Source organism: Schistocerca piceifrons, chromosome 6 (genome assembly GCF_021461385.2).
Source record: "Schistocerca piceifrons isolate TAMUIC-IGC-003096 chromosome 6, iqSchPice1.1, whole genome shotgun sequence".
NCBI lineage: Eukaryota > Metazoa > Arthropoda > Insecta > Orthoptera > Acrididae > Schistocerca > Schistocerca piceifrons.
In genome coordinates this window covers 426,191,155-426,217,873 of record NC_060143.1, presented here as the reverse complement: position 1 = coordinate 426,217,873, position 26,719 = coordinate 426,191,155, and the positions used below count along the sequence as shown (strand labels likewise).

At 41.0% G+C, this 26,719-nt stretch overlaps 1 protein-coding gene across 1 annotated transcript in view; it reads right to left on the bottom strand.

Annotated features, from left to right (window-relative positions):
* Window positions 1-26,719, bottom strand: part of LOC124802565 (vacuolar protein sorting-associated protein 54) — a 152,590-nt gene that overhangs the window by 13,781 nt on the left and 112,090 nt on the right. Inside the window, exons 16-17 of the mRNA XM_047263434.1 lie at window positions 18,184-18,443; window positions 1,974-2,217 (exon numbers count right to left, since the gene is read on the bottom strand). Of these exons, the coding sequence (XP_047119390.1) occupies window positions 1,974-2,217; window positions 18,184-18,443 (504 nt within the window). The remainder of the gene's footprint in view (window positions 1-1,973; window positions 2,218-18,183; window positions 18,444-26,719) is intronic.

Sequence of the window (26,719 nt, the reverse complement as noted above, 5' to 3'; positions counted from 1 at the left end):
GTATATGTTGTTTCAATTTAGTATTCATTCTTCCATTATGGTAGCTCCTTGGTAGTGTCAGCTTACTGAACTGGTAGCTCTAGTATGTGTCAGATCGAATATCAACACAGCCTTTTTTTTTTTATAATGTCACAAATGTTTTGTGCTTTATTTAATTTTTGTTACTAAATTATATTTTCTGTTTTTCAGTATGCTGTTCAGCAAATAACCAATTATTGTTTGTGAATTTGGTGTCTAAACTTAATCTTCCTCAGAAGGTTATATTTATCTCACCTCCCATAACAATAAAAATAATCTTCCTTGGAGGGTGATATTCACCTGACTTCCTATAAAAATACAAATAATATAGTAGCAAGTAGATTTGTAATTTGAAATTAATATTGTTAGCCTGTTAACTATGTAGGCCTTTTAAAGAAAATAGGAATTTCATAAAATGACTAATAGGCTATGTACAGCTTCAGTATATTGCCCATATGCCACTGGCATCAAGAACAGCTTGGATCCTTCAAAGCATAGAATTGACAAGTCTACGGAAAAAGTCCTCACCGATGTTAACTCTCCCCCATGAAGAATGAACCACATGCCAGAGCATTCACAGTTCCCAGAGGAGGGTCTTGCCAATTGTCTGGCAGAATCTTCTTAAGCTGAGTGTACGTGCTCTATGGGTTTGAGATCAGATGACTCTGGAGGCCACAGAGAGAACTGAATAATATTCTCCCTACTTTGAAACCAGTTCTGAATCCTAGTGCTAGTGTGTGATGGATGATTATCGTATTAGTAATCAAACAATGGAAAATCCTGGAAGGACTGTACCAATATTATAAAAGGATACTTGCTACTCAACATATAGCGGAGGTGCTGTGCCACAGATAGGCACAACAAAAAGACTGTCGCAATATAAGCTTTTGGCCAACAAGACCTTTGTCAAAAGTAGATCTCTTGTTTTCAAAGAAAGCAATCACTTGCTCACAAACATTTACATCAGCCATTTTGAAGCAGACCTAGACATATGCCAATCAGTTGATATGTTTCTCTTAGCTGTGAACTACAGAGACACAAGGTGGCACTCTAAGCAATTACAAATAAATACATCCATTTTAATTATTTTTACCATGATAATTTGTAGTGAATTTTAAAATATTACCCACAAAGGTCTAAATAAAAAAAATTATAGTAATTTTTGAGAACATTTTTTGTGAAGAACAGTGGTTTTTCTCCGTACTTTAAAATGAACATAAACAATCTCAACCACATTGATTCCCGTTAGATTTGAATACTCATCCTTTATGTTCATAAAACGTCACCTACCCACTCATCCACTGAAACAGATGTGAAATGCTCATTGTTGTAGTAATTCTACCGTCGTGGAGTTCTCATATTTCAATTGTTTCTACGTGCTTAAATAATGATTTTCAAAAGAAATAATATGATGAGTTAAACTGCAATGAATGTTGACATATGGTGTATCTTAACTATTATATTGCTTCTATTTGATGATATAAGCACTAAGCTTACGCTCCACAGACCACTAGAGTTGCGAACACTGGCACTTTTGAACTTGGGCAGGTACAATGCTCTGTTCTTGGACTCCAAATCATTTTAGCCTGGCATTCTTTTTGGCTTTCATTGTACATGAAACATTCTGCATTTTCCATTTCCTATGGAACAAAATATAACTTAATTAGTTATCTTCAGAAGGCAAAATGTGTAATACTGCTAAAAAACACGAAGTAAAGCTGACCAGCGTCCTATCTTTCGCAAGTATTAATTACTTCTTCAGAGAGGATACAGGGATAAGTAGCAAAAGATTATAAAGGAATGGCAGGTCACTCTGACTCTGCATCTGTAATAAGGACAAGGGTAGACAAAGGTCTACTTTTAATTTATTAGTTTTCTAATATAATATCCCTTTAATGCATGCAACGTGGTTACAGGTACAAAAAGGTAAATATGGAAATGATTTAAGTATCTACCTTGATATATTTCTGAAGGGCTGAGATGGAACAGGAGGTCTCACCTCCCACTGGCCTAACTGTGCAGTTATTAGATTCCCGACAATTGAGAGAACCTTTTCCTCAATCTCCTGGACATGGCTCAGTACATCTTTCTCCACTGTGTCGAGAACTCCCACACCAGTAGCGGCTCCACGGAATGGCATGACATGTTGCGTCAGCTGCTGCTGCTGGTGCTGTTGTTGCTGCTGCTGCTGCAGCAAATCTGTACCAAAGAAAATGTACAATAATAAAGTTACGTCTATTAACATATTATTAATTAAGTCTTTCCTGCAATAAGCATCTGTGAGTTCTCCAGTTTGGAGAAATAGGTGTGTTAAGGCACGGTTACACTGACAGTAAGTTTGAAACATTCTGCAACAATACTGTTTGCAGCTATTAGAGTACTATCGATGTTTGTAACATGTTGCAAACATAAAAACAGTGTTCGATGTCTTTATTGATCAAAGGAACACTGCTTCTGGCCTGGTACAACTAAATGTTTCTATGTGGTGCTAGTGTTTGTTTATGTTCTCACAAACTTCACAAACCGCAGGAACTATTTGAGCTATTAAGTGCTGACTATCTTGGTCTCAGAAATGTGGGACAGTGACTGGTCGATGAAATGTAATAATACTGTAGCAACAGGCATTATGACATGCTCATGAAGTTCAGATTTCTAAACCACATACGAATAATGGTACTTTGTCTTATACATGTTCGAGTGGTACTTGCTGTTATTCATGTGACAGACCTGTAGATGATGACCTCAGAACAGTAATAAAATAACATCATATCACTGTAATAAAATAATATCATAACAACAGCTGTTGGTACTGTATTATAAATTCTATTTGATATATCGGTGGCTTTGAAATTTGGAATAAATTTGCAATACTTTGATAGGAATCTCCTGTTACCGAAAACAGAAGTGTGAGAGCAGGTCTTCCTTTCACGGGAACTGCTTTACTAAAATTTGTCTCCCTTTGAAACAACTGGCTCTATAATATTCATTAGAATTTCTAAATCAGACAGCCACGTCCTAGTGAAGTCAAGAAGACAAGAACCGTCTTCCAAATTCAACTCACACATAACGTCATTTCCGTCACATCTTCTATAGTACCAGTAAACCCTCAACTCTTTAAAGAATCAAACTCCAATGCATAAAACAGCTTCAATCACCTGATTATCTTACAAATGAGTCAATATGTTAAATATTTGAAAATTAGCATGTAAGAGAAAAAGTTTAGAAAAGATTTGAAATTACATATAAGGTTCGTTGAAAGTCACTAAGTGCTCTCATTCACGCAATGATGACTACATCTTTCCCTTTGTTTACTTATCTTCTTGAGTAATATTAATGCAGTACCACATATAATTAATTGTTCTGCTTGTCTTTTCATAGCATAGTTCTTAATGTGAATACACAATGTGAAAGTTTCCTGCCAGTTCAGTGTAGCACACTATGTGAATACACATGTAAAAATGTTTGTCAATAATGTAGATAGGAAAGTGAACAATGAACATTGTTGTCAACATGTTGCTGACTGGTGGAACAATGTTGCAAACAGAAACAGGTTTTCAAAACCAGTGTAAATGCAACTTAATGGATAGCAAGCAGTGTCTCGCTTTGATACTTGTTAAAGAGGCTTTTTTCATCAATATGAGTGGAGTTTGGTTTCCAGCACATGCCAACTTTGCTACATGCCCTAGAAGCCAGCTGGAAGAAACTGCCTTCTCATGTCTGTGCACACATCTGACAACATTTGTATGTTTTCAAACTTTTCCACTGTGTTAACATTCAGAATTGTCTGAAGAGTATCTAATAAATCACACTGAATAGTAAAATTATGATCTCTCTTAAATTTCATCTGTTCTAGTGATTGTAGGATCCTGTTGAACTCTGCACTATAGACTGAAAATTCGTTAGAAAGGTGTGCTAGATGACACTAGGAATGTAACTGAGCAGCCAACAGATTCCCCTTGTCCATAATTAATGTTCCAGTTTCAAAACACTGCTCAGCACTATGAGAGTCACTTGTGCAACAATGTCATTCCAACCCTTCAACAGTGTGGATGTGTAGGTAGTATCATTTTCAAGCAAGATGGCACCCATCTGCACATTGCACAGCCAGTGAAGCGGTTGCTGCAGAGGCATTTCGGAAATGCTGGAATCACCAGCTGTCATTTCCCTACAGCCTAGCCATCCAGACCACCCAATTTTAATCTGTGTGACTTCTGACTGTGGGGTTACCTGGAAGATGATGTATTTAATAACAAAATTGTGAATGTAGCTGAATTGAAGGCACACACTGTGAAAGGTATTCAGGGTGATACTCAGATCTCTTGTGGAACATGCTGTTTCTTGATTTCAACTTTTGGCAGAAAATGGTGGACAGCATATCTAACATTTCTTGTGCCAGTCGCACGATAATTACAAACTGATCTCATTTTGCTTTTTATACAATGTTTGCCTTGAGGACAAGGGTTGAAGGGGAAGAAAGAGGGGTGAAGGAAAAGAACTAGTGAGGGTTAGGAAGAGGGGATAGTTGGGAAGTTGTCCACAACTTCAGGTCAGGTGAGACTTACTGGATGAGATGAGAAGGATGGTTGGGGACCATGCTGGACAAGATTTGAATACCTGAGATCTTACATGTGGAACATAAGGGAAAAAGTAAGACAGATATTACTGACCAAACATAGTGCAGGAGTTAATAACAGCATAAAGCTGAGTACATCATACGTGGTAGAAATGGTGTGGAGGGGGGCAGGGGGAGGGGATACACAGGTCACAAAATTTAAAGAAACAGAAAACTTAAATAGAGTGAAGAAAGGCGCAATTACTGACAAGAAACGCTGAGACTGAAGAAATCAACAAAAGTTAAGGCCAGTTGGATGATACGAAACAAAGTCATGTTGTAACACGAGTTCCCAACTGTGGAATTCTGAGAAACTGGTGTCTGGGTGGAAGAATCCAAAAGCATGTGTGGCAAAACAGGCATCGAGATCATGGTTGCAACAGGATATTGTGTGTTGCCAGTATACAATCTCTGCTTACAACCAGTCATTACAAATTGATAACTTGATCGTAGTCATGCCAATATAGAAAGCCGAACATCATTCCCAAAACAGTTGGTATATGACAAGTGTCTTATCACATGTGGCCTCCATTTGACAGTATGTTTTGCTAGTTACAGGGCTGGTGTAGGTGGTGGCAGAATAGTGCACAGAGGGCATCTTACAGTGGGGACAGTCACAGGGATAGGAGCCATAGGGTAAGGACATGGATACAGAAGGAGCTTTTTTAGTTTTTTTTACATCTTTTACTTTTTGACCTGTCTATTTGCCCCACCCCCTACCTCTACCACACACAATGCACTTAGTTTTCCACTCTTATTAACTCATGCACCATGTTTTGTCAGTAATCTCTATGTCGCCTATTACCATATCTTCCATCTTTAAGCTCTCTGATTTTCAAATCTCGTCCAGTGCAGTCCCCAACACTCAATCTTTCCTTCTCATCCCATCCAATAAGTCTCACCTGACCTGAAGTTGTGGTCAACTTCCCAACTCTCCCTGCTTCCTAACCCTCATTACTTCTTTTCCTCCACACCTCTCTTCCTTCCCTTTCAACTCTTCTGCCAGAAGGAGCCACTGGCTCCAAAAGCTCGCAAATTTGAATACCTTTATATGTTTTCTCCTGGCACAGCTTGGTGAGTAGATTTTTTTTATCTATTGGAGTAAATTAAGGATTGTTATATGTATGTGATCATTTGTCACATGTTCCCGTCAGGTGAAATATGTAAAACTTTTGCCTCCATCATTCAAGGGAGAAAGGGGAGGAGGCCCTCTTCCTAGTTAACTTCCTAACTTTCACTCCCATTTTGGGTACAGTTTTTGGTTCACACAGTTACATGCTTTGGAGACATTATTTCATAACAGATGCCTGCAGCCGATCAAGTACCTGTTTTTCTGAGAACTTCGTGTTTTATTATGATTCAGTCATGTTTTCACTTTTACTCAAATGACTTTACTTGTGTAATTTGTTACCGCTTATCTAAAAACAATTTGCACCTATGAGATAAACTTAAAATATACTGCAATATTTTACAATTTTTTTAGAATTATGTTGTCAAAGAAAATACTTGATCTCTCTAATCCTAGAGATATCATAAGGGTGCTCAAAGCAGTTTTTGATGTTGACTCTTATGCAGATGAAAATTTTAAAAACCTGCTCCCAAATAACAGGGGAGAAAATAGTGATACTGAACAATTGCAGTTAATAATTTAGCACTCATATTAAGTGTGATGTGAATTATGCTGTAAAAGGCAATTAGAGAGCAGGAATGTGATTACTGATGATGTGTTGATGCTATCTATTGATAATGTATGCGATATTAACACTGAACGGCTTCTAAATAGCAACAGTCAGGTCTGCACATTGTGGTATAAATAATATTTACAGTTAAGTGAGTTTGTACAAAGCCCATCTTTTCCTGTGAGTAGTGTACATATTATCATTGTTGTGGGAAATAGTAACAACCTGATTAAGTATCAGGCATTTAAGTTTTACACTGATGACAAAAAATATGAGCAAAGTTTCCTGGCAGTTCAATCATTATCTGTTGGGTGTATTTTAGGGACAGACAAAGACAGTGAAAAAAACGTAAAGCAGACTTTTCTGTGGGCATGTTATATATTCAGAAGGGTAATAAGGAAAGAGAAGATGCATTTAGAGGATACTTCAACAAGGCAGAGATGAGAGTTGTGTGCTTGATTTTACGATGTATATTTTTAATTTGAATGTGGAGGGAACTGTGGCTCAGGTAAGTGTTACTGATTATGTTAGCAACGAAAAAATACCAGTAAGGAAGAAAATGTTCAAGCAGTTTTTCATCAAATTTGTAATAAAATTCCAGAGATATCTGATTTGTCGGAAGATAAGAGAGAATAAATAAATAATTAAATGAAGTACTTCTCGATTATCCCATTGTATTTTCTAAGAGGTCACGATTAATTAAACAGTGGACATGCAAACATTAGACTCTCCTTAGCTTTAATTAACCTGTACCATCAACAAGGCATGAAGCTGTAGATCTTGAAATTAAATTAACACTGTGGAAGAATAGTACTGGAAGATCAGTAAGTCACTACTCCAACCTAATACATCTGGTTAATAAACCAGAGAGATCTGTCAGTTTAATGTTGGACACAAGAGCAGTCAACAAAAGTATTTTACTGTAAAGTGACTCACCAGAAAGTTTAGAGGAATTACTGCAACATTTTGGAGACACCACATATCTTAGCACCTCCGATTTAACAAGCAGTTTTTGGTACGTGAAGTTAGATGAAGAAAGCAAGAAATGTACTGCTTTTTCGTGCAAGGGGAAAAGTTATCATTTTGAAGTCATACCATATGGACTGAACATTTCTGTGGCTGCCTTCATGCACACTCTGGATGAAGTCTTATACAATCAATTACTGAAGAAGTTTGTCAACTAAGTTGATATTACATTAATTTGTTCTGAGCCATGGGAAGCACATCTACAGACTATTAATAAAGTTCTGAAAGCTTTCAAAAATTGGGAGTTAACTGTTAATTTGGAGAAGGAAAAAGAAATCAAGTTTTCAGGACATGTCAAGCAATCAAACCTCATCAGAACAAACGGATGCTGTCAGAAAATATGCTGTACCAAAGTGTTATAATCTGTGAAAGTGTGAGCTGTAGTGTTAATGCAGCTATGGGAGTGTTGCATGTGTTACAGCAATGTGCGGAAGTAATCTGAAGTTTATGTGCCATTTTTAATTGACAACAAGAAGATGCAGTGGAAAAGAGAACAAGAATAATTTTTTATGAATACCTACAAGGGGGATTTGAAAAGTCTGTGCAAAAATAAAAACTACTTACGTTTTTGGGGTGAACCTTTTTTATTTTTTGACATAGTCTCCTTTTAGACTTCGTCCAATGCTCTTCTAATTTGTTGATCCCTTCTGAATAATAGGAATTGTCCAAGTCTGCAAAATATCTATTAGTTGCTGCAATCACATCCTTGTTTGAATAAAATCTTTGTCTCGCCAGCCATTTCTTCAAATTGGGGAACAAATAGTAGTCCGAGGGAGCCAAGTCTGGAGAACAGGGGGGATGTGAAATGAGTTGGAATCCTATTTCCATTAATTTTGTGACCACAACTGCTGAGGTGTGTGCATTCTTTCCACAGATGCTACTAACTAAACATGACCTTGATACGCGCCGATGGTGCCATCTCTCAGACTTTGCACGGACTTCTCAAATGCCCCTCGTATGCAGTTTTACAGCACAGAGACCGAACAGCAATTATACACGCACATTTCAGCACGCGTTGTTTTGTCAGTGTAACTAACGTTATTCAGTTTCATATTGTGAGGCATGCTTGAGTGGTGTCGTTGGATGCAGCCACTGCTGTTATGAGAGGTGCAATTTCATACTACGATACAGCGCAACAGAGCAACGATTCTTGTTGCTTGGCACATGAGACACTCCATTCACAACCACTGCAAGCAACTTCAGCACCTGGCTGCAGTCCTGCCTAGCCATTGGCGGGCCGTTTGTTTACAGGACTCTCCTTTCCCCTTACCCACTTCCACTTTATAGCACCGCACCTCATCATGTGTATTGGCATATGCAGTATGTATGATGTCACAGCCACATTCTATGCAATGAATAAAATAATTTAGGAGCATGTTTGTGAAACTAGTGCAGTGTGCAGGATGAGCTGCACATAATTATGGGCTTTAAAAATGCTTCACAAGAATGTGTTTTCTAGTGCTATGCATTAATACAAATATCTAATTGATAAACACATTGCAAAATAATTTTTCTTCCTATTTCAATTTTGATCTCTTAACTTGAGAAGAGGTATTTCTGTTGACCACATGTCAATTAAAAGTTTTATTTTCATCTGAATTGATTACATGCTGACTTGCTCTTTCTATGATTGTGTGTATACACCTATTTTAACTTCTATTGCAAAACATGTATCAACTTTATTTATACAGGGCGGTCGGAAATTCCAGTTACAAACTTCTACGACATGTACAGGGTAGTGAGTAAATAACATTTTGAATAGGAACCCGTGTCCGGAAATGTATCGTTTCCGTTCTACAACAGTTTCAATGCAGATGATTGTCTCATCCACACCGACATGAGGAATGTACTTAGGCGTGACTCAGTACAATTGTTGCAATCCATTTGAAAAGAATACTGACTCGTTCCATTATTACTTACGCATTTGCATTACAACTTACACCTTACAGTTTACATTAGTCGACAACAACAAGAACCCAGCGTCTATGTCACCAGCTGCAACCTTACATTGCATTACAACAGCAGCTCGATGTGGCGACCACCAACGTTGTTACACACATTGTACCTCCGAAGCATGTTCTGGTACACTCTCCCCATCCCACCTGGTGTCTCTTCAATGTCTTGTGCAACGGCCAGAACTCGTGCCAGCAGATCTTCCTCTCTCCCTACAGGTGTCTCATAAATTAGGCTCTTCATACGACCCCACAAGTAGTAGTCCATAGGGGAAAAATCTGGCAACTGTGGCGGCCACACGGTTGGACCATCACGGCCTATCCATCTTTCACTATACCGTCTGTTGAGATGTCTCCAGACAGCCAGTGAAAAGTGAGGTGGTGCTCCATGCTGCTGAAACCACATTTCCTGATGGCCATTCAATGGCACAGCTTCCAAGAACGGGTCCATTACATGTCGTATGAAGACTAAGTATGCGGGCCCCGTGAGCTTGGATGGAAGGAGGTATGGTCCAATCACATGACCGTCCAGAAGACCTGCCCACATGTTAATTCCAAACCTGTCTTGAAATCCTTGAACATGCGTGGCATGAGGGTTTTCGTATGCCAAGACATGGCTACTTTGGGCCTTCAGAACACAATCCCTTGTGAACCTACATTCATCTGTGAAGAGAACTTGACGTGGAAACAGGGGCGCGTCGATGCAATGGTGCAGGAACCATGTGCAGAAGGCGATGCATTGTGGAAAGTGTGCTGCACCCATAGCGTGTACCCTTTGTAAGTGGTACGGATGAAATTGTTGCTCATGCAGGATGTCCAAGACAGTACTGTGACTAACATCCATTGCACGTGCAATTGTTCGCGAACTCACTGATGGGCTATCTTCAATGCGACACAGCACACCTTCAAATTCGGGAGTGTGGCATCGCTGAGTAGCACCACAGTCCTGCCTCCTCACAGTGAAGGTACCCATTTCTCGTAGCCGTTGTGTAACTTGGGCAAACAGTTTGTGCGATGGAGTGTGATGGTACGGAAAATGTTCGTGATACAGTCGACTAGCAGCTCTTCCGTTACCTCCAGCTTCGCCATACACAAGGAGCATATCTGTGTATTCCACAAATGTGCACTGCATCACGTTTCCTCTATTGGTGATGCACAGGTATTGACTCAGTCTCACAGCAAAGCGAACAATAAGTGACATCTGGGGATCATTTGATGTAGTACACGTTATCGTGTCTACCCCGTTGCATATCAGGACAGGGAACTCTGAAAAGTTTCTCTTGTCCTAAGCAGACATTGACGAGGTACACATCTGAGTTGAAACTGTCGTAGAATGGAAACTACATGATTCTGGAGATGGGTTCCTATTCAAAATGTTCTGTACTCACTACCCTTCACATGTCCTAGAAGTTTGTAATGGGAATTTCTGACCACCCTGTATATTTTCAAATGTTTCAAGTTAAACTTTACTGTTTGTGTATGGGTTTTGACACACTGTCAAAATTTAATAGTAATATAATCATGTCTCAGTTTTTCAACACACACACACACACACACACACACACACACACACACACACACACACACACACACATTTTTTGTGAATGTTGGTAAGATATAAGAGAAATTTTTCATGGTGCACATTAGGCAGAAATATCTGATACAGACTGTTGGTTGGTTGGATTAAAAGACGGGGAAAGCGACCAAACCATGAGGTCATCAGCCCCTCGTTGCGAATAAAACAATGTCACAAGTGTGAGAATAAAAAAAAGAGACTGACAACACAAAACAGAATGAAAGGAAAAATCACAAGAACAATGAAGGGCAACAAACATGTAAATGGAGGAAAGGGGGCAAGAAAATTACAGAAACACAAGAAACAGGGCGATGAGATTAAAACATAAAACAACAAAGCAGATTGGCTGGCTGACCATGAGAATAAAAAACGAGAAGCCAGCCACTCTGCAAAACATTAGAACCCCCACACTAGAAGCGCCAGGGTGGAGGACACAGAGGGACAAAGGACATGCGCAGAAACTTAGGTCAAATGATAAAACCCACCCTCACGAATAAAATGTAAAACTAATCAGCCACTGAGGCATTGTCAGATTAGTGGCAATGAGTCTGGTAACCCAAGATGCATCGCTAGGCAGTCAAAGTGGGACAGTGCACCAGAATAAGGGGCCACTGTCAACTGGTCGCCACACCAACACTCCGGCGGGTCTTCATGGCGCAGGAGGTAATCATTGGTCCCGCATGCGTGCCCATTGTGGAGCCGGCAGACGACAACTGATTCCCTGCGAGAGGCCCACATGGAAGTCTTCCACACATTCATAGTCTCCTTAATGACATGCTGTTTGTTGTGTGTACTGTTATGCCGTTCCGTCTCCCAAAGCCAAAAAACCCTACAGTGTAAGTCAGAGTGGAGGTCAGGTTCAGAGATGCCCAGCTCCAGAGCCAGTACCCCGTAGCCTGTTTGGCCAGCCTGTCAGCAAGTTTGTTGTCTGCGATGCCGACTGAACGATGGGACCAGTCAAGGGCATAGATGGACTCCTGGATGGATGCTACCGAAGGATGGGGAGGGTAGCACTGGTTGACAGCTTATAGGCTAAGGAGTCAGTACACAGAAGAAATGTTTCCCCAGGGCACGAACTGATAGACAGAAGTGCACGACAGATGGCCATCAGTTCTGCAGTGAATAAGCTGCAGCCACCGGACAAGAAATGCTGTTCAAAACGGCCTCTGTAGACGTAGGTGAAGCCAACATGAACATCAGCCATTGAGCTGTAAGTGTAAACCACTTCAGAGCCCTGGAACACGTCAAGAATTGAGAGGAAGTGACAGTGGAGAGTGGCAGGAGTAACCGAGTCCTTAGGGTCATGCGAAAGGTCCAGACGAATCTGCGACCTAGGTGTACACCATGGAGGTGTATGCGGACAGACCTGGATGGGAGATGGTAAAAGGAAGAATTCCAGTTGAGACAAATGGGATCACACACGAACCGCAATCATTAGTCCCGACCTGGACCGCCGACGCGGGAGATGAACTGTTGCGGGTGGAAAAAGAAGACTGAAATTCGGATGCTCAGGAGAACTACGAATGTGTGCAACGTAACTGGTAAGCAGTTGTGCACATTGGATCTGCACTGGAGGGACTCCGGCCTCCACCAGGACACTAGTCACTTGACTCATTCTAAAAGCTCCCATAGCTAGGCGAACGCCACAGTGGTACTCTGGGTCGAGTAAATGCAACGCTGAGGGTGCCGCCGAACCATAAACCACACTCCCATAGTCAAGGTGGGATTGAACAAGGGCTTTATAAGGCTGCAGCAGAGTAGAGCAATCTGCACTCCAGTTGATGGTGCTCAGGCAACAGGGGGCATTGAGGTGCGGCCAGCACTTCTGCTTAAGCTGACGAAGGTGAGGAAGCCAAGTCAATCGGGCATTGAAAACCAGTCCTAAGAATTGATATGTCTCCACTACAGTGAGTGGATCATCATGAAGGTACGACACTGACAGAAGGGCATGACACACAACTTGCAGTCAGAAACTGGAAGCCGTGGGCGAGAGCCCATGACTGCACCTTGTGGATGGCTCCCTGTAGGCGCCGCTCAGCAATACCAGTACTGATGGAGCAGTACGAAATGCAGAAGTCATCTACATACAGAGAGGGTGAGACGGACGGCCCTACAGCTGTTTCTAGACTATTAATGGCCAATAAAAATACACTCCTGGAAATTGAAATAAGAACACCGTGAATTCATTGTCCCAGGAAGGGGAAACTTTATTGACACATTCCTGGGGTCAGATACATCACATGATCACACTGACAGAACCACAGGCACATAGACACAGGCAACAGAGCATGCACAATGTCGGTACTAGTACAGTGTATATCCACCTTTCGCAGCAATGCAGGCTGCTATTCTCCCATGGAGACGATCGTAGAGATGCTGGATGTAGTCCTGTGGAACGGCTTGCCATGCCATTGCCACCTGGCGCCTCAGTTGGACCAGCGTTCGTGCTGGACGTGCAGACCGCGTGAGACGACGCTTCATCCAGTCCCAAACATGCTCAATGGGGGACAGATCCGGAGATCTTGCTGGCCAGGGTAGTTGACTTACACCTTCTAGAGCACGTTGGGTGGCACGGGATACATGCGGACGTGCATTGTCCTGTTGGAACAGCAAGTTCCCTTGCCGATCTAGAAATGGTAGAATGATGGGTTCGATGGTGGTTTGGATGTACCGTGCACTATTCAGTGTCCCCTCGACGATCACCAGTGGTGTACGGCCAGTGTAGGAGATCGCTCCCCACACCATGATGCCGGGTGTTGGCCCTGTGTGCCTCGGTCGTATGCAGTCCTGATTGTGGCGCTCACCTGCACGGCGCCAAACACGCATACGACCATCATTGGCACCAAGGCAGAAGCGACTCTCATCGCTGAAGACGACACGTCTCCATTCGTCCCTCCATTCACGCCTGTCGCGACACCACTGGAGGCGGGCTGCACGATGTTGGGGCGTGAGCGGAAGACGGCCTAACGGTGTGCGGGACCGTAGCCCAGCTTCATGGAGACGGTTGCGAATGGTCCTTGCCGATACCCCAGGAGCAACAGTGTCCCTAATTTGCTGGGAAGTGGCGGTGCGGTCCCCTACGGCACTGCGTAGGATCCTACGGTCTTGGCGTGCATCCGTGCGTCGCTGTGGTCTGGTCCCAGGTCGACGGGCACGTGCACCTTCCGCCGACCACTGGCGACAACATCGATGTACTGTGGAGACCTCACGCCCCACGTGTTGAGCAATTCGGCGGTACGTCCACCCGGCCTCCCGCATGCCCACTATACGCCCTCGCTCAAAGTCCGTCAACTGCACATACGGTTCACGTCCACGCTGTCGCGGCATGCTACCAGTGTTAAAGACTGCGATGGAGCTCCGTATGCCACGGCAAACTGGCTGACACTGACGGCGGCGGTGCACAAATGCTGCGCAGCTAGCGCCATTCGACGGCCAACACCGCGGTTCCTGGTGTGTCCGCTGTGCCGTGCGTGTGATCATTGCTTGTACAGCCCTCTCGCAGTGTCCGGAGCAAGTATGGTGGGTCTGACACACCGGTGTCAATGTGTTCTTTTTTCCATTTCCAGGAGTGTAGTTATACACTCAATACAGAGCCCTGCGGGACCCATTCTCCTGGATATGGGGGGGGGGGAGGGGGGGGGGGACTACGGGATGCACCAACTTGGACACTGAGAGAAAGTAAATTCTGGATAAAAATCAAGAGTGGGACTGGGAGACCCCACCCGTATAATGTGGAAGGATATGATGTCGCCAGGTGGTGTCATAACGCTTTGCATAGATAAAAACAGATGGCAACAAGGTGTTGGCATCTGGAAAAGGGTGTTCAGATGGCAGACTCGAGGGACACAAGATCATCAATGGTAGAGCGCCCCTGGCAGAAGCAGCCCTGACATGGAGCCAGTAGGCCACATGACTTGAGGACCCAACCTAACTGCTGATACACCACATGTTCCAGTAGCTTACAAACAATGCTGGCAAGGCTGATGGGCCGATAGCTATCCACATCAAGTGGGTTTTTACAGGGTTGCAGCTAATATATTCAGGGATAAATTCTGGAGGATGATATGCATTGCAGACAGTTATTTCCTACATTGTCCGTATTCTGACAGCCACAGCTTCAAGAGGGGTTTGAAGGGGCACAGTTGCACTACAGACTGAGTTTAGGACTTAAACGCAAACTCCACCTGACCCTCTATTATAGTCGCTACAGTTCCTGTACTATACCTTATAGCCATGGAGGGCAGGAGTCTGCACTGCTAGCGACCAGGTTTCCTGGAGAAGCTTAACAGTTGCTGTAGCTCAGCTAGGCGGTGGAAAAAACCACCGCAATTCCACTGAAGGATGACGACATCGTGAGACAGGGAAGGCATGGAACATTCAATGAGGCAATTTACGCCTCACGGTCACCTGTTGCTACCAACTTTTTGCCTGAGCAGTCTATAGCCATTGTGTATGAGGGTCTGGTGAGATCCAGGTCCTCAGTGGACACCAGAATCTCCACCCCATGCTCAGACACAGAGCTTGTAGGTAGCAGTGGTGTGGGTGCCACAGCAAGTTCCTTGTTCTTGGGGGTCTTCTTTTTCGATTTCTTGCACTGCTCCTTGGGTTTCTCTGGCTGGGAGGACTTCACGGAATCAGTCTCTGGGACTGAGGATGAGCGTGAAGCCCTACAACCCGCTGCTTTTGGGCTCTTCAGCCACTGGCGGGTGTCATCTTTCCCACTAGCAGAAACTTGGAAAGGGAGTGACCCAAGGGACCCCTTCCTAGCGAGAGGAGCAGAAGAAGTCTTACGCTTCTCTGGCTCGGAAGTGGGGACTAAAATCCCCAATGGTTGGGGAGGGGGGGGGACGTTGCTCCTTTAGTAGGTGGTGCAGGAACAACAGAGAGGGAAGTGCCTCCCACAAGCAAGGGGGCAGGTGTAGTCTCCCAGTTCTAAGAGGCAACAGGAATTTGAGGAACTAATTGGGCAAGAACCGTTCTCATAGCAGCGGCATAAGGGGTGGTCATAGCCACAGGATGCAGGTGCTCAAATTTCCTCTTAGCCTCAGTGTAGCTCAGTCAGTCCAGGTTCTTGTACTCCATGATTTTCCTTTCTTTCTGGAGAATCCTGCAGTCAGGCAAGCAAGGTGAATGATGCTCTCCACAGTTGACACAGATGGGAAGCACACTGAGTATTGGGATGCGATGGATGTCCATAATCTCGACAGGTGGAGCATTAAGTACAGAGGGAAGTCATATGGCTGAACTTCCAGCACTTAAAGCACTGCATCGGGGGAGGGACTTATGGCTTGACATCGCAGTGATAGACCATCACCTTGACCTTCTTGGACAATGTGTCACCCTTAAAGGCCAAGATGAAGGCACCCGTGGCAACCTCATTTTTGGCGATCTGGTTATCTCTCAGACCCCAATGGATGTGCCAAACAAAACGAACACCTCGTCACTCTACATTGGCGCGCAGCTTGCCTTCAGACTGCAAAGTAAGGTCCCTGCGGAATATAATGCCCTGGACCATATTTAAGTTCTCATGAGGCATGATGGTAACACAAACAACCCCCAACTTGTCACAAGTGACTAATGCCCATGACTGGGCAGGGAATGCTGTTTTCATCAAAACTGACCCAGAGCGCATTTTGCACAAGCCCTCCACCTGCCCGAACTTGTCCTCCAAATACTCCAAAAAAACTGAGGCTTCATGGATATGAAAGATTCCCCATCAACTCTCGCACATACAAGGTACCGGGGCAAATAAGCTTCACTGCCATCCTTAGCCTCGCGTCCCTCCCATAGTGTGGCCAGGGAGGGGAACAACTTGGGGTCATATTTATTAGCATTGAAGTCAGACTTTGCCCACTTAGAGACTGCTGGCAGGAGACCACCAGCAAAAGATGATGTACTACACTTCATGGCGTGTCATTCACCCTGATGCCATCCACTCCGACCAGGGGCCCTACCCACAGGCACCACCCAGCCGCAGCAAAGGCCAGCCGCAGCAAAGGCCACCTGGCAGGATGGCCATTGCCGGGAGTTCTGATGCCCCAGGGTGACAGGCATCTACTCCTTGGCATACGCAGGGAGTTAAAGGCGCAGCCATCAGCAGAGCGATCCCTGTGTTGTCAGGGGGCTACAACCAACAGGGTACATGGCAGCCCCATCACAATGGACTGGCTACCATGCTGGATGTGATGTGCAAAGAAGTCCGTGGACATTGTCGGCACAAAAATTGACACTGCATATTGCATGACGGAAAATGCACCCAGGAAGGTGTCCTTGCCCAAGAGATGGAGAATGAGCGGGACTGCAATGCGGCAATGAGAAAGTGGGCTAAAGACCTCAATGCACCATGGACACAATGCGTCATGTACTGCGCCCTTCCCCAATTGGCTCGATCTTCGAGAAAAGTTTGAAAAATGGAGGTCAGACCCTACAGTGGACCACAACATACAGGTCGAAACTTGTGCGACTTGTTTTAGTTGCCTCTTATGACAGGCAGAAATACCTCGGGCCTATTCTAACCCCCGGACCCACAGGGGGGTTATCCAATACAGGTCTTTTACAGGTTAGTGAAATGTATTTTTATTGAAATGTATTAGGATGTGGCATTTGCATTTTCATGAACAACGTTTTTTGCACTTTTTTAAAATCATCTACATATTCCTGTTTTAATGCTTGTGTCTTTGCTATGATGCAGTACAGTTGAATAATACATTGTTATCGCTGTTTCTGTATGCTATAAGCAATGTGCTTTGATATTTTTCCCCATATTTATTCTCATACTTTGACGTGTTTGCCACTTCAATTGTGTGTTTTGCCTTGTTTCTAAGTTAATCTGGCAGCAATGAACGAGGATAAACATCTCAAGTTGCATTAGTTCCTTATGGCACAATGCACACATATAAGAAATGTAACACACTCTTCCTAATTGTTTGTTTATCATGACCATAAATTTTCCGTACTATGTAATTTGTACTGCTGTTAAAGATTAACTGATGCTTCTGAAAAATTATTTTCAACTTTTTGACATTTTTCTTACCATTTGTAGACTGTACATAGGTTTATTTTATAGGTATATATTTAAATACTGTAGTCTATTGTATGTATTTGTGGAACGTCCATAGTATATGTTGGGAGGTGGTGCTCACATCCTTTTTTTAGAGTACAGCATTAACACTCACTGTGAAGACGCAAATACATTTGGTAATCTGACATTGACATTCTTTCTGATCTTCAATGAATGTTTTACTGGTAACTGACACAAATTGAATTTTCCAGAAGGAAAATGCTAGTCAGCAACAACAGTGAGAAGCTACTGTTACGCACCATCAAAGTGTACACGCACAGCAGGCAGGAGTGCAAGCAGCAGTTGGAGAGCACGAGACGCCAAAGCCAAGTTGGTGCTAGTGATTGTCTTCAGGCCCGCTGAGTGCAGCGCACCAGCACCGAGTACCAGCTGGCAACACCGAGAGTTAAACAGCTTCAGTAGCTCAGCAAGATTGCGACACATGAGAGCTACTGTTACAGGCAGTTCCTCTGCACACTCACAGTACTCTGCCACCATCTTTATTAGCAGCAATGCTGTCCTGTAGATCAACAATATAATGGCTTTGCATTAAAAAGTGCCATAACAAACCCAGTACATTATTGGTAACACAAACAAACACTTTTCATCATTAAATTTTCAATCTCAGGTTTACATCAGATTAAATTAAATTTCAACATTTAATGCCACAATGTTACTCAAAGTAGGATTCAGAGTAATTTACCATTTGAGGTGGAAAGGGTCAATAATTGAACAGTCAGCAATAACATTCAGAAGCTGAGGGACAGATTCACAGGAAGCCTTGAATTTCTCTTCTGACAACTCACTGACTTTAGTTGAGTATGGATTTAGCAAACTTGAGTACAAACAGTTACTTTCAGAATATTCTAATACAGACATTAAAAACCCCACCTCAATAATAGTAATAATAATATTACTGGAACATACCAACACAAAATCACACATTTGCTATACATGGATGATCTAAAACTACTGGCAGCAACAAATCAACAACTCAACCAATTACTAAAGATAACAGAAGTATTCAGCAATGATATAAATATGGCTTTTGGAACAGACAAATGTAAGAAAAATAGCATAGTCAAGGGAAAACACACTAAACAAGAAGATTACATATTGGATAACCACAGTGACCGCATAGAAGCGATGGAAAAAACAGATGTCCATAAATATCTAGGATACAGACAAAAAATAGGAATAGATAATACAAATATTAAAGAAGAACTAAAAGAAAAATATAGACAAAGACTAACAAAAATACTGAAAACAGAATTGACAGCAAGAAACAAGACAAAAGCTATAAATACTTATGCTATACCAATATTGACCTACTCATTTGGAGTAGTGAAATGGAGTAACACAGACCTAGAAGCACTCAATACACTTACACGATCACAATGCCACAAATTTAGAATACATCACATACATTCAGCAACAGAAAGATTCACATTAAGCAGAAAGGAAGGAGGAAGGGGATTTATCGACATAAAAAACCTACATTATGGACAGGTAGACAATTTCAGAAAATTCTTTCTAGAACGAGCAAAAACTAGCAAAATACACAAAGCAATCACTCATATAAATACATCGGCTACACCACTGCAATTTCATAACCACTTCTACAACCCTCTAGATCACATAACAGCAACAGATACGAAGAAAGTAAATTGGAAAAAGAAAACACTACATGGCAAGCACCTGTATCATCTAACACAGCCACACATCGATCAAGACGCATCCAACACAAGGCTAACAAAAGGCAATATATATACAGTGAGATGGAAGGATTCATGATTGCAATACAGGATCAAACAATAAACACCAGATATTACAGCAAGCATATTATTAAAGGTCCCAATACAACAACAGATAAATGCAGACTCTGCAAACAACAAATAGAAACAGTAGATCACATCACAAGTGGATGTACAATACTAGCAAATACAGAATACCCCAGAAGACATGACAATGTAGCAAAAATAATACATCAACAGCTTGCCTTACAACATAATCTTATAAAACACAACGTTCCCACATACAAGTATGCACCACAAAATGTACTGGAGAACGATGAATACAAATTATACTGGAGCAGAACCATTATAACAGATAAAACAACACCACATAACAAACCTGACACCATACTCACCAATAAAAAGAAGAAATTAACACAATTAATTGAAATATCCATACCAAATACAAAAAATATACAAAAGAAAACAGGAGAAAAAATTGAAAAATACACCCAGCTGGCTGAGGAAGTCAAGGACATGTGGCATCAGGATAAAGTTGACATTATACCAATTATACTATCAACTACAGGAGTCATACCACACAATATCCACCAGTACATCAACGCAATACAGCTACATCCAAACGTATATATACAACTACAGAAATCCGTAATTATTGATACATGTTCAATCACCCAAAAGTTCCTAAATGCAATATAACACATACCGTACAGTTAAAAGGAAGTCACGCTTGATCAAGGTCCACGTCACTTTCCATTTTTGACCAGACATAACGTCTGAGAAAAGAAAGAAAGAAAGAATAATAATAATAATAATAATTCCTGTGGAGGCCCGGGAAAAGAATAGGCCTCCGGTATGTTCTGCCAGTCGTAAAAGGCGACGAAAAGAACAAACCACTAATAGGGCTAACCCCCCTTTTAGTGTGAGTAGTTGGTTCAGGACAGAACTAATGAAGCCTCGGACAAGCGCTGTCAAGGTCGGAGACGACGCTTGAACCATATGCCCGTCCACAATGGTAACGACACTGCTAGCCACATGGCAAATGATTTAAATCCAAATAGAGCTGTTTTGCAGGACATGCTTCCTGCAACCACTCTAGAAGGAAAACAAAGACAGAGGATGAGATGGTCAGATGAAGTTAACCGACACCTCATGTTCTGTTATTACCAAGGAACAAACTTAGGAACCAACACAACTGGATACAGATCACAAGTATACACAACATTTATTACCAGATACCCAGAATTAAAATTTTAACAGAACAACGACTAGCTGATCAGATTCGTGTAATAATCAAAAATAACAGGATACCCCAGTCAGAATTAGAAAACATCAAAAAACAAGTACAACAAATACTGGAATAAAATAATGTGCAATCAGAAGAAGAAGAAGAAGAAGAAGAAGAAGAAAATACAGTAATGGACTCTAACATCCCAGAGCATCAAACAAAGAACAACGCGCATCAATTAAACAATCAGAGGAAAACGAAATCTTAAGACAGCCACCAGAACAAACACAAATAGAACATGAAGTGACACACATGTTAGATATAGAAGAAAAATTTCAGTTGACATACATAGAATACAAAGACACAAATACAGACATTAGACCATTCTTGCATAGACCACCAAATAACCGACAAGTTGAAACAACACTAACAACCATCAACACAATCATACACAACAAAATAAATGAAAATACAACTATGGAAGAGTTTCAACTACTGGTTTATGTAGGAGCACTCACTACACTAAATATACCGTATTTACTCGAATCTAAGCCGCACATTTTTTCCGGTTTTTGTAACCCAAAAAACTGCCTGCGGCTTAGAATCGAGTGCAATGCAAGCGGAAGTTCTGAAAAATGTTGGTAGGTCCCACCACAACTAACTTCTGCCGTCAAATATATGTAGCGCTACACAGGCATGCTTTGTAGGCACAAAGATAAATACTGGCGCCAAAACCTCTGCGTCAGTAAATAAATTTAAAAGAAAAGGTAGAAGACGAGCTTTTTTTTCTCCGCCCCGAGTTTCGACCACTGCATTTTCGTACATTATCCAACGAAGTAAATACAAATTCCGTATTGTTCATCTTAGAATGTAGCAGAATTTCAATGTACTACGAAAATCCGACTGGAAAGATTGTTTGGGATGTTTGTCAATATGGCCAACTCTACGTTCTGAATTTTTTCCTACCAGTGAGAAGAGATGGTTGCTAATAGGAACCTGATGAAATGTGAATCACATGCAGTATTCTCTTCACCATAAGAATAATACGAATATAAACGTTTTGCCATGTATTCTTGCGTGTTTGTTGCTATCTCATTTAAATCCTGTCTGCCTAATAAACTACGAAACTAGAGTGAGACAACAGCAAACGCAGAAGAATATACGTATCGTGTCATGTTTATATTCGTATTATTCTTATGCGTAATAGTGATACAGTCAGAAATGAAGCACAGCAACTAACTAGATTTTTAAATCTAAGATGACTAATTTCTATGCAGAATTTGATGTACTAAAGAAGTGGCCGCAAAGATTTTCAAACGGTGAAAAATTTTCGCCAACTCTCATTCAGAACATGTTCTATCATACGCAGTCTATTATTTGGTTCTTGTTGATCATTATCAAAGAAAGCAGCAGTGTAAGTAACAACAAATAGCAGTCTCTTGCCATTGTTTCGCTAATGAGACGATTCCTATCTCTTTTTAAAAAACAATTGTACGCGGCGGTAGCGCGCACAAAAGCTAGCCATCCCGCGAGCGGCGACAGGCCGTAAACACGCACTATCAGAATGCGACAAACAATGCACGACACAGTATAGTAATGCATTTTCAGCTTAGAGTGACGTAAACACCTATAACAAAGAAGACGGCACTTATCAGATCAAAGCAAAATAAGCAATCGATTCAAACCAGACAAAGCACGTGAAAAAGGAAGGGTACCCGTATCAATACGGACGGAGCGCCTGACGCATAGCAATGGCTACCTGGTAAAGCTTAACTGCTAAGCTTACGACTCGAACCAAACTACTGTAGCTGTATCGTCATTCATTCGACCTAAATCGTGTCTCATATTACAATGGACCAACTTTGTTTTGATTTGGAGGTGCGGCCTTAAACTTTTCTCTCCCCTTGAATTTCGAGTCTCAAATTTCAGATGCGGCTTAGATTCGGGAATTTTTTTTTCTTTTATTTCGAGTCTAATTTTTCAGGTGCGGCTTAGATTCGAGTGCGGCTTAGATTCGAGTAAATACGGTACACACTAGGCAGAGATCAGAACCAACCAACACACAGAAAAAACCCACAAAACGAGCATGGCAACACAGGCTACAGATCAGAATAGAAAAACTGAGAAAAGACATCGGACAGCTAACACAATTTATAAGAAATGAAATATCAAACAAAAAACAAAAAAGGTTAGGTAAAATCTCACAACAAGAAGCGATAGAGCAATTAGATGAAAAGAAGCAGAAATTACAAGCATTGGCCAAACGACTTACAAGATACAAAAAAAGTGAAAATAGAAGGAAACAAAACCAAACATTCAACACAAATCAAAAGAAATTTTACCAGACAATAGAGAACACACACATTAAAATAGACAATCCACCAAACATAACTGACATGGAACACTTCTGGAGCAACACATGGTCAAACCCGGTACAACATAACAAACACGCATGGTGGATACAAGCAGAAACAGACTCATACAAGATGATAACACAAATGCCTGAAGTGATAATTTTGAAACGTGAAGTCACCCGAGCAATTAATTCTACGCACAATTGGAAAGCCCCTGGAAATGATAAAATAGCAAATTTCTGGCTAAAGAAGTTCACCTCAACACATTCACACCTAACTAAATTATTTAACAATTACATTGCACACCCATACACATTCTCTGATACACTTACACAAGGAATAACTTATCTGAAACCTAAAGATCAAGCAGACACAGCAAACCCAGCTAAATATCGGCCCATAACATACATACCAACAATATACAACATATTAACTTCAGTCATTACACAGAAATTAATGACACATACAACACATAACAAAATTATAAACGAAGAACAAAAAAGCTGCTGCAAAGGAGCACGAGGATGTAAAGAGCAACTGATAATAGATACAGAGGTGACATATCAAGCTAAAACTAAACAAAGGTCGCTGCACTATGCATACATTGATTACCAAAAAGCTTTTGATAGTGTACCCCACTCAAGGTTACTACAGATATTGGAAATATACAAAGTAGATCCTAAATTAATACAGTTCCTAAACATAGTAATGAAAAATTGGAAAACCACACTTAATATCCAAACAAATTCAAATAATATCACATCACAGCCAATACAGATTAAGCGTGGAATATACCAAGGAGACTCATTAAGCCCTTTCTGGTTCTGCCTTGCTCTGAACCCACTATCCAACATGCTAAATAATACAAATTATGGATATAATATTACTGGAACATACCCACACAAAATAACACATTTGCTATACATGCATGATCTAAAACTACTGGCAGCAACAAATCAACAACTCAACCGATTACTAAAGATAACAGAAGTATTCAGCAATGATATAAATATGGCTTTTGGAACAGACAAATGTAAGAAAAATAGCATAGTCAAGGGAAAACACACTAAACAAGAAGATTACATATTGGATAACCACAGTGACCGCATAGAAGCGATGGAAAAAACAGATGTCTATAAATATCTAGGATACAGACAAAAAATAGGAATAGATAATACAAATATTAAAGAAGAACTAAAAGAAAAATATAGACAAAGACTAACAAAAATACTGAAAACAGAATTGACAGCAAGAAACAAGACAAAAGCTATAAATACTTATGCTATACCAATATTGACCTACTCATTTGGAGTAGTGAAATGGAGTAACACAGACCTAGAAGCACTCAATACACTTACACGATCACAATGCCACAAATTTAGAATACATCACATACATTCAGCAACAGAAAGATTCACATTAAGCAGAAAGGAAGGAGGAAGGGGATTTATCGACATAAAAAACCTACATTATGGACAGGTAGACAATTTCAGAAAATTCTTTCTAGAACGAGCAGAAACTAGCAAAATACACAAAGCAATCACTCATATAAATACATCGGCTACACCACTGCAATTTCATAACCACTTCTACAACCCTTTAGATCACATACCATCAAGAGATACAAAGAAAGTAAATTGGAAAAAGAAAACACTGCATGGCAAGCACCTGTATCATCTAACACAGCCACACATCGATCAAGACGCATCCAACACATGGCTAAGAAAAGGCAATATATACAGTGAGACGGAAGGATTCATGATTGCAATACAGGATCAAACAATAAACACCAGATATTACAGCAAGCATATTATTAAAGATCCCAATACAACAACAGATAAATGCAGACTTTGCAAACAACAAATAGACACAGTAGATCACATCACAAGCGGATGTACAATACTAGCAAATACAGAATACCCCAGAAGACATGACAATGTAGCAAAAATAATACCTCAACAACTTGCCATACAACATAAACTAATAAAACAAAACGTTCCCACATACAAGTATGCACCACAAAATGTACTGGAGAATGATGAATACAAATTATACTGGAACAGAACCATTATAACAGATAAAACAAAACCACATAACAAACCTGACATCATACTCACCAATAAAAAGAAGAAATTAACACAACTAATCAAATTTTCCATACCCTATACAACAAATATACAGAAGAAAACAGGAGAAAAAAATTGAAAAATACATCCAACTGGCTGAGGAAGTCAAGGACATGTGGCATCAGGATAAAGTTGACATTATACCAATTATACTATCAACTACAGGAGTCATACCACACAATATCCACCAGTACATCAACGCAATACAGCTACATCCAAACGTATATATACAACTAAAGAAATCTGTAATTATTGATACTTGTTCAATTACCCGAAAGTTCCTAAATGCAATGTAACATATACCGTACAGTTAAAAGGAAGTCACGCTTGATCAAGGTCCACGTCACTTTCCATTTTTAACCAGACATAACGTCTGAGAAAGGAAAGAAATAATAATAATAATCCCACTTCCCTGAGACATATGCTGCAATAAATATGTTGTCCTCAGCTAGACAGATACAGGGTAGTTACCTTATTTACCTAATTATAAGATGACCCTGGATATTAGATGACCCCCGCCCACTCCCCCCTGAAAACATAGCAGATTTCACTTTTATACTGACTTGCTTCCAAACCTATCATCTGCCAGCCACTCTCTCATTTGCTGTATAGAATCAGCAGCTGATACAGCTCCAATTGTTCCCGCCACACCTCATGGTGAGTTGCTCCACAAAAAACATTAAGTACGCCACATACCCCAATCTAGACTTTTAGCATATCGTGCAGAAATGTATGCTATTGTTGAGTATTTGTTCAGTTTTAAAGTCAATTTGCTACCGAATGCAAATGGATTCAGGCACAGTGCAGTTTAAAAACTTAGATGTTTGTAAAAAGCCAAGGTACACAGTATTCAATCCCACAGTTGACAGCACAATGTAATTTCTGCTCCCTCACAGCTACACTTGTTGCACTGTGCCCCATCCAACATTCCGTACTGCTGTTCTTGCGCACCAGTGAAAAGTAGATGACAATATCTCCCAGAGTGCAGGACATATGTAACAAAGCAACTAATACGTGAATAAAAGATTGCAATCACCATTCAGTACAATTCTCGAACCTTTGATGTAGTTACATCTGTTGATGCTATCTCCAAAATAGGTCTTCCGCTGTAATTTATTCTTGCGATAAGAATTGCAGTTGGTTTAATGTGATTTATTTTGTTTTTTAGACATTTAACTCTGGATTAATTTTCTTTTATATTTCATCTGAATGTCATCACCTTGTTCCAAAGCTGATTAAAAATTGGTAATGTTTTTCCATGGTATTCTAATAGATGAATGACAATCCAAATGGCAAATTATTACAGTTTCTCATTAACAAATAAAATATTAACT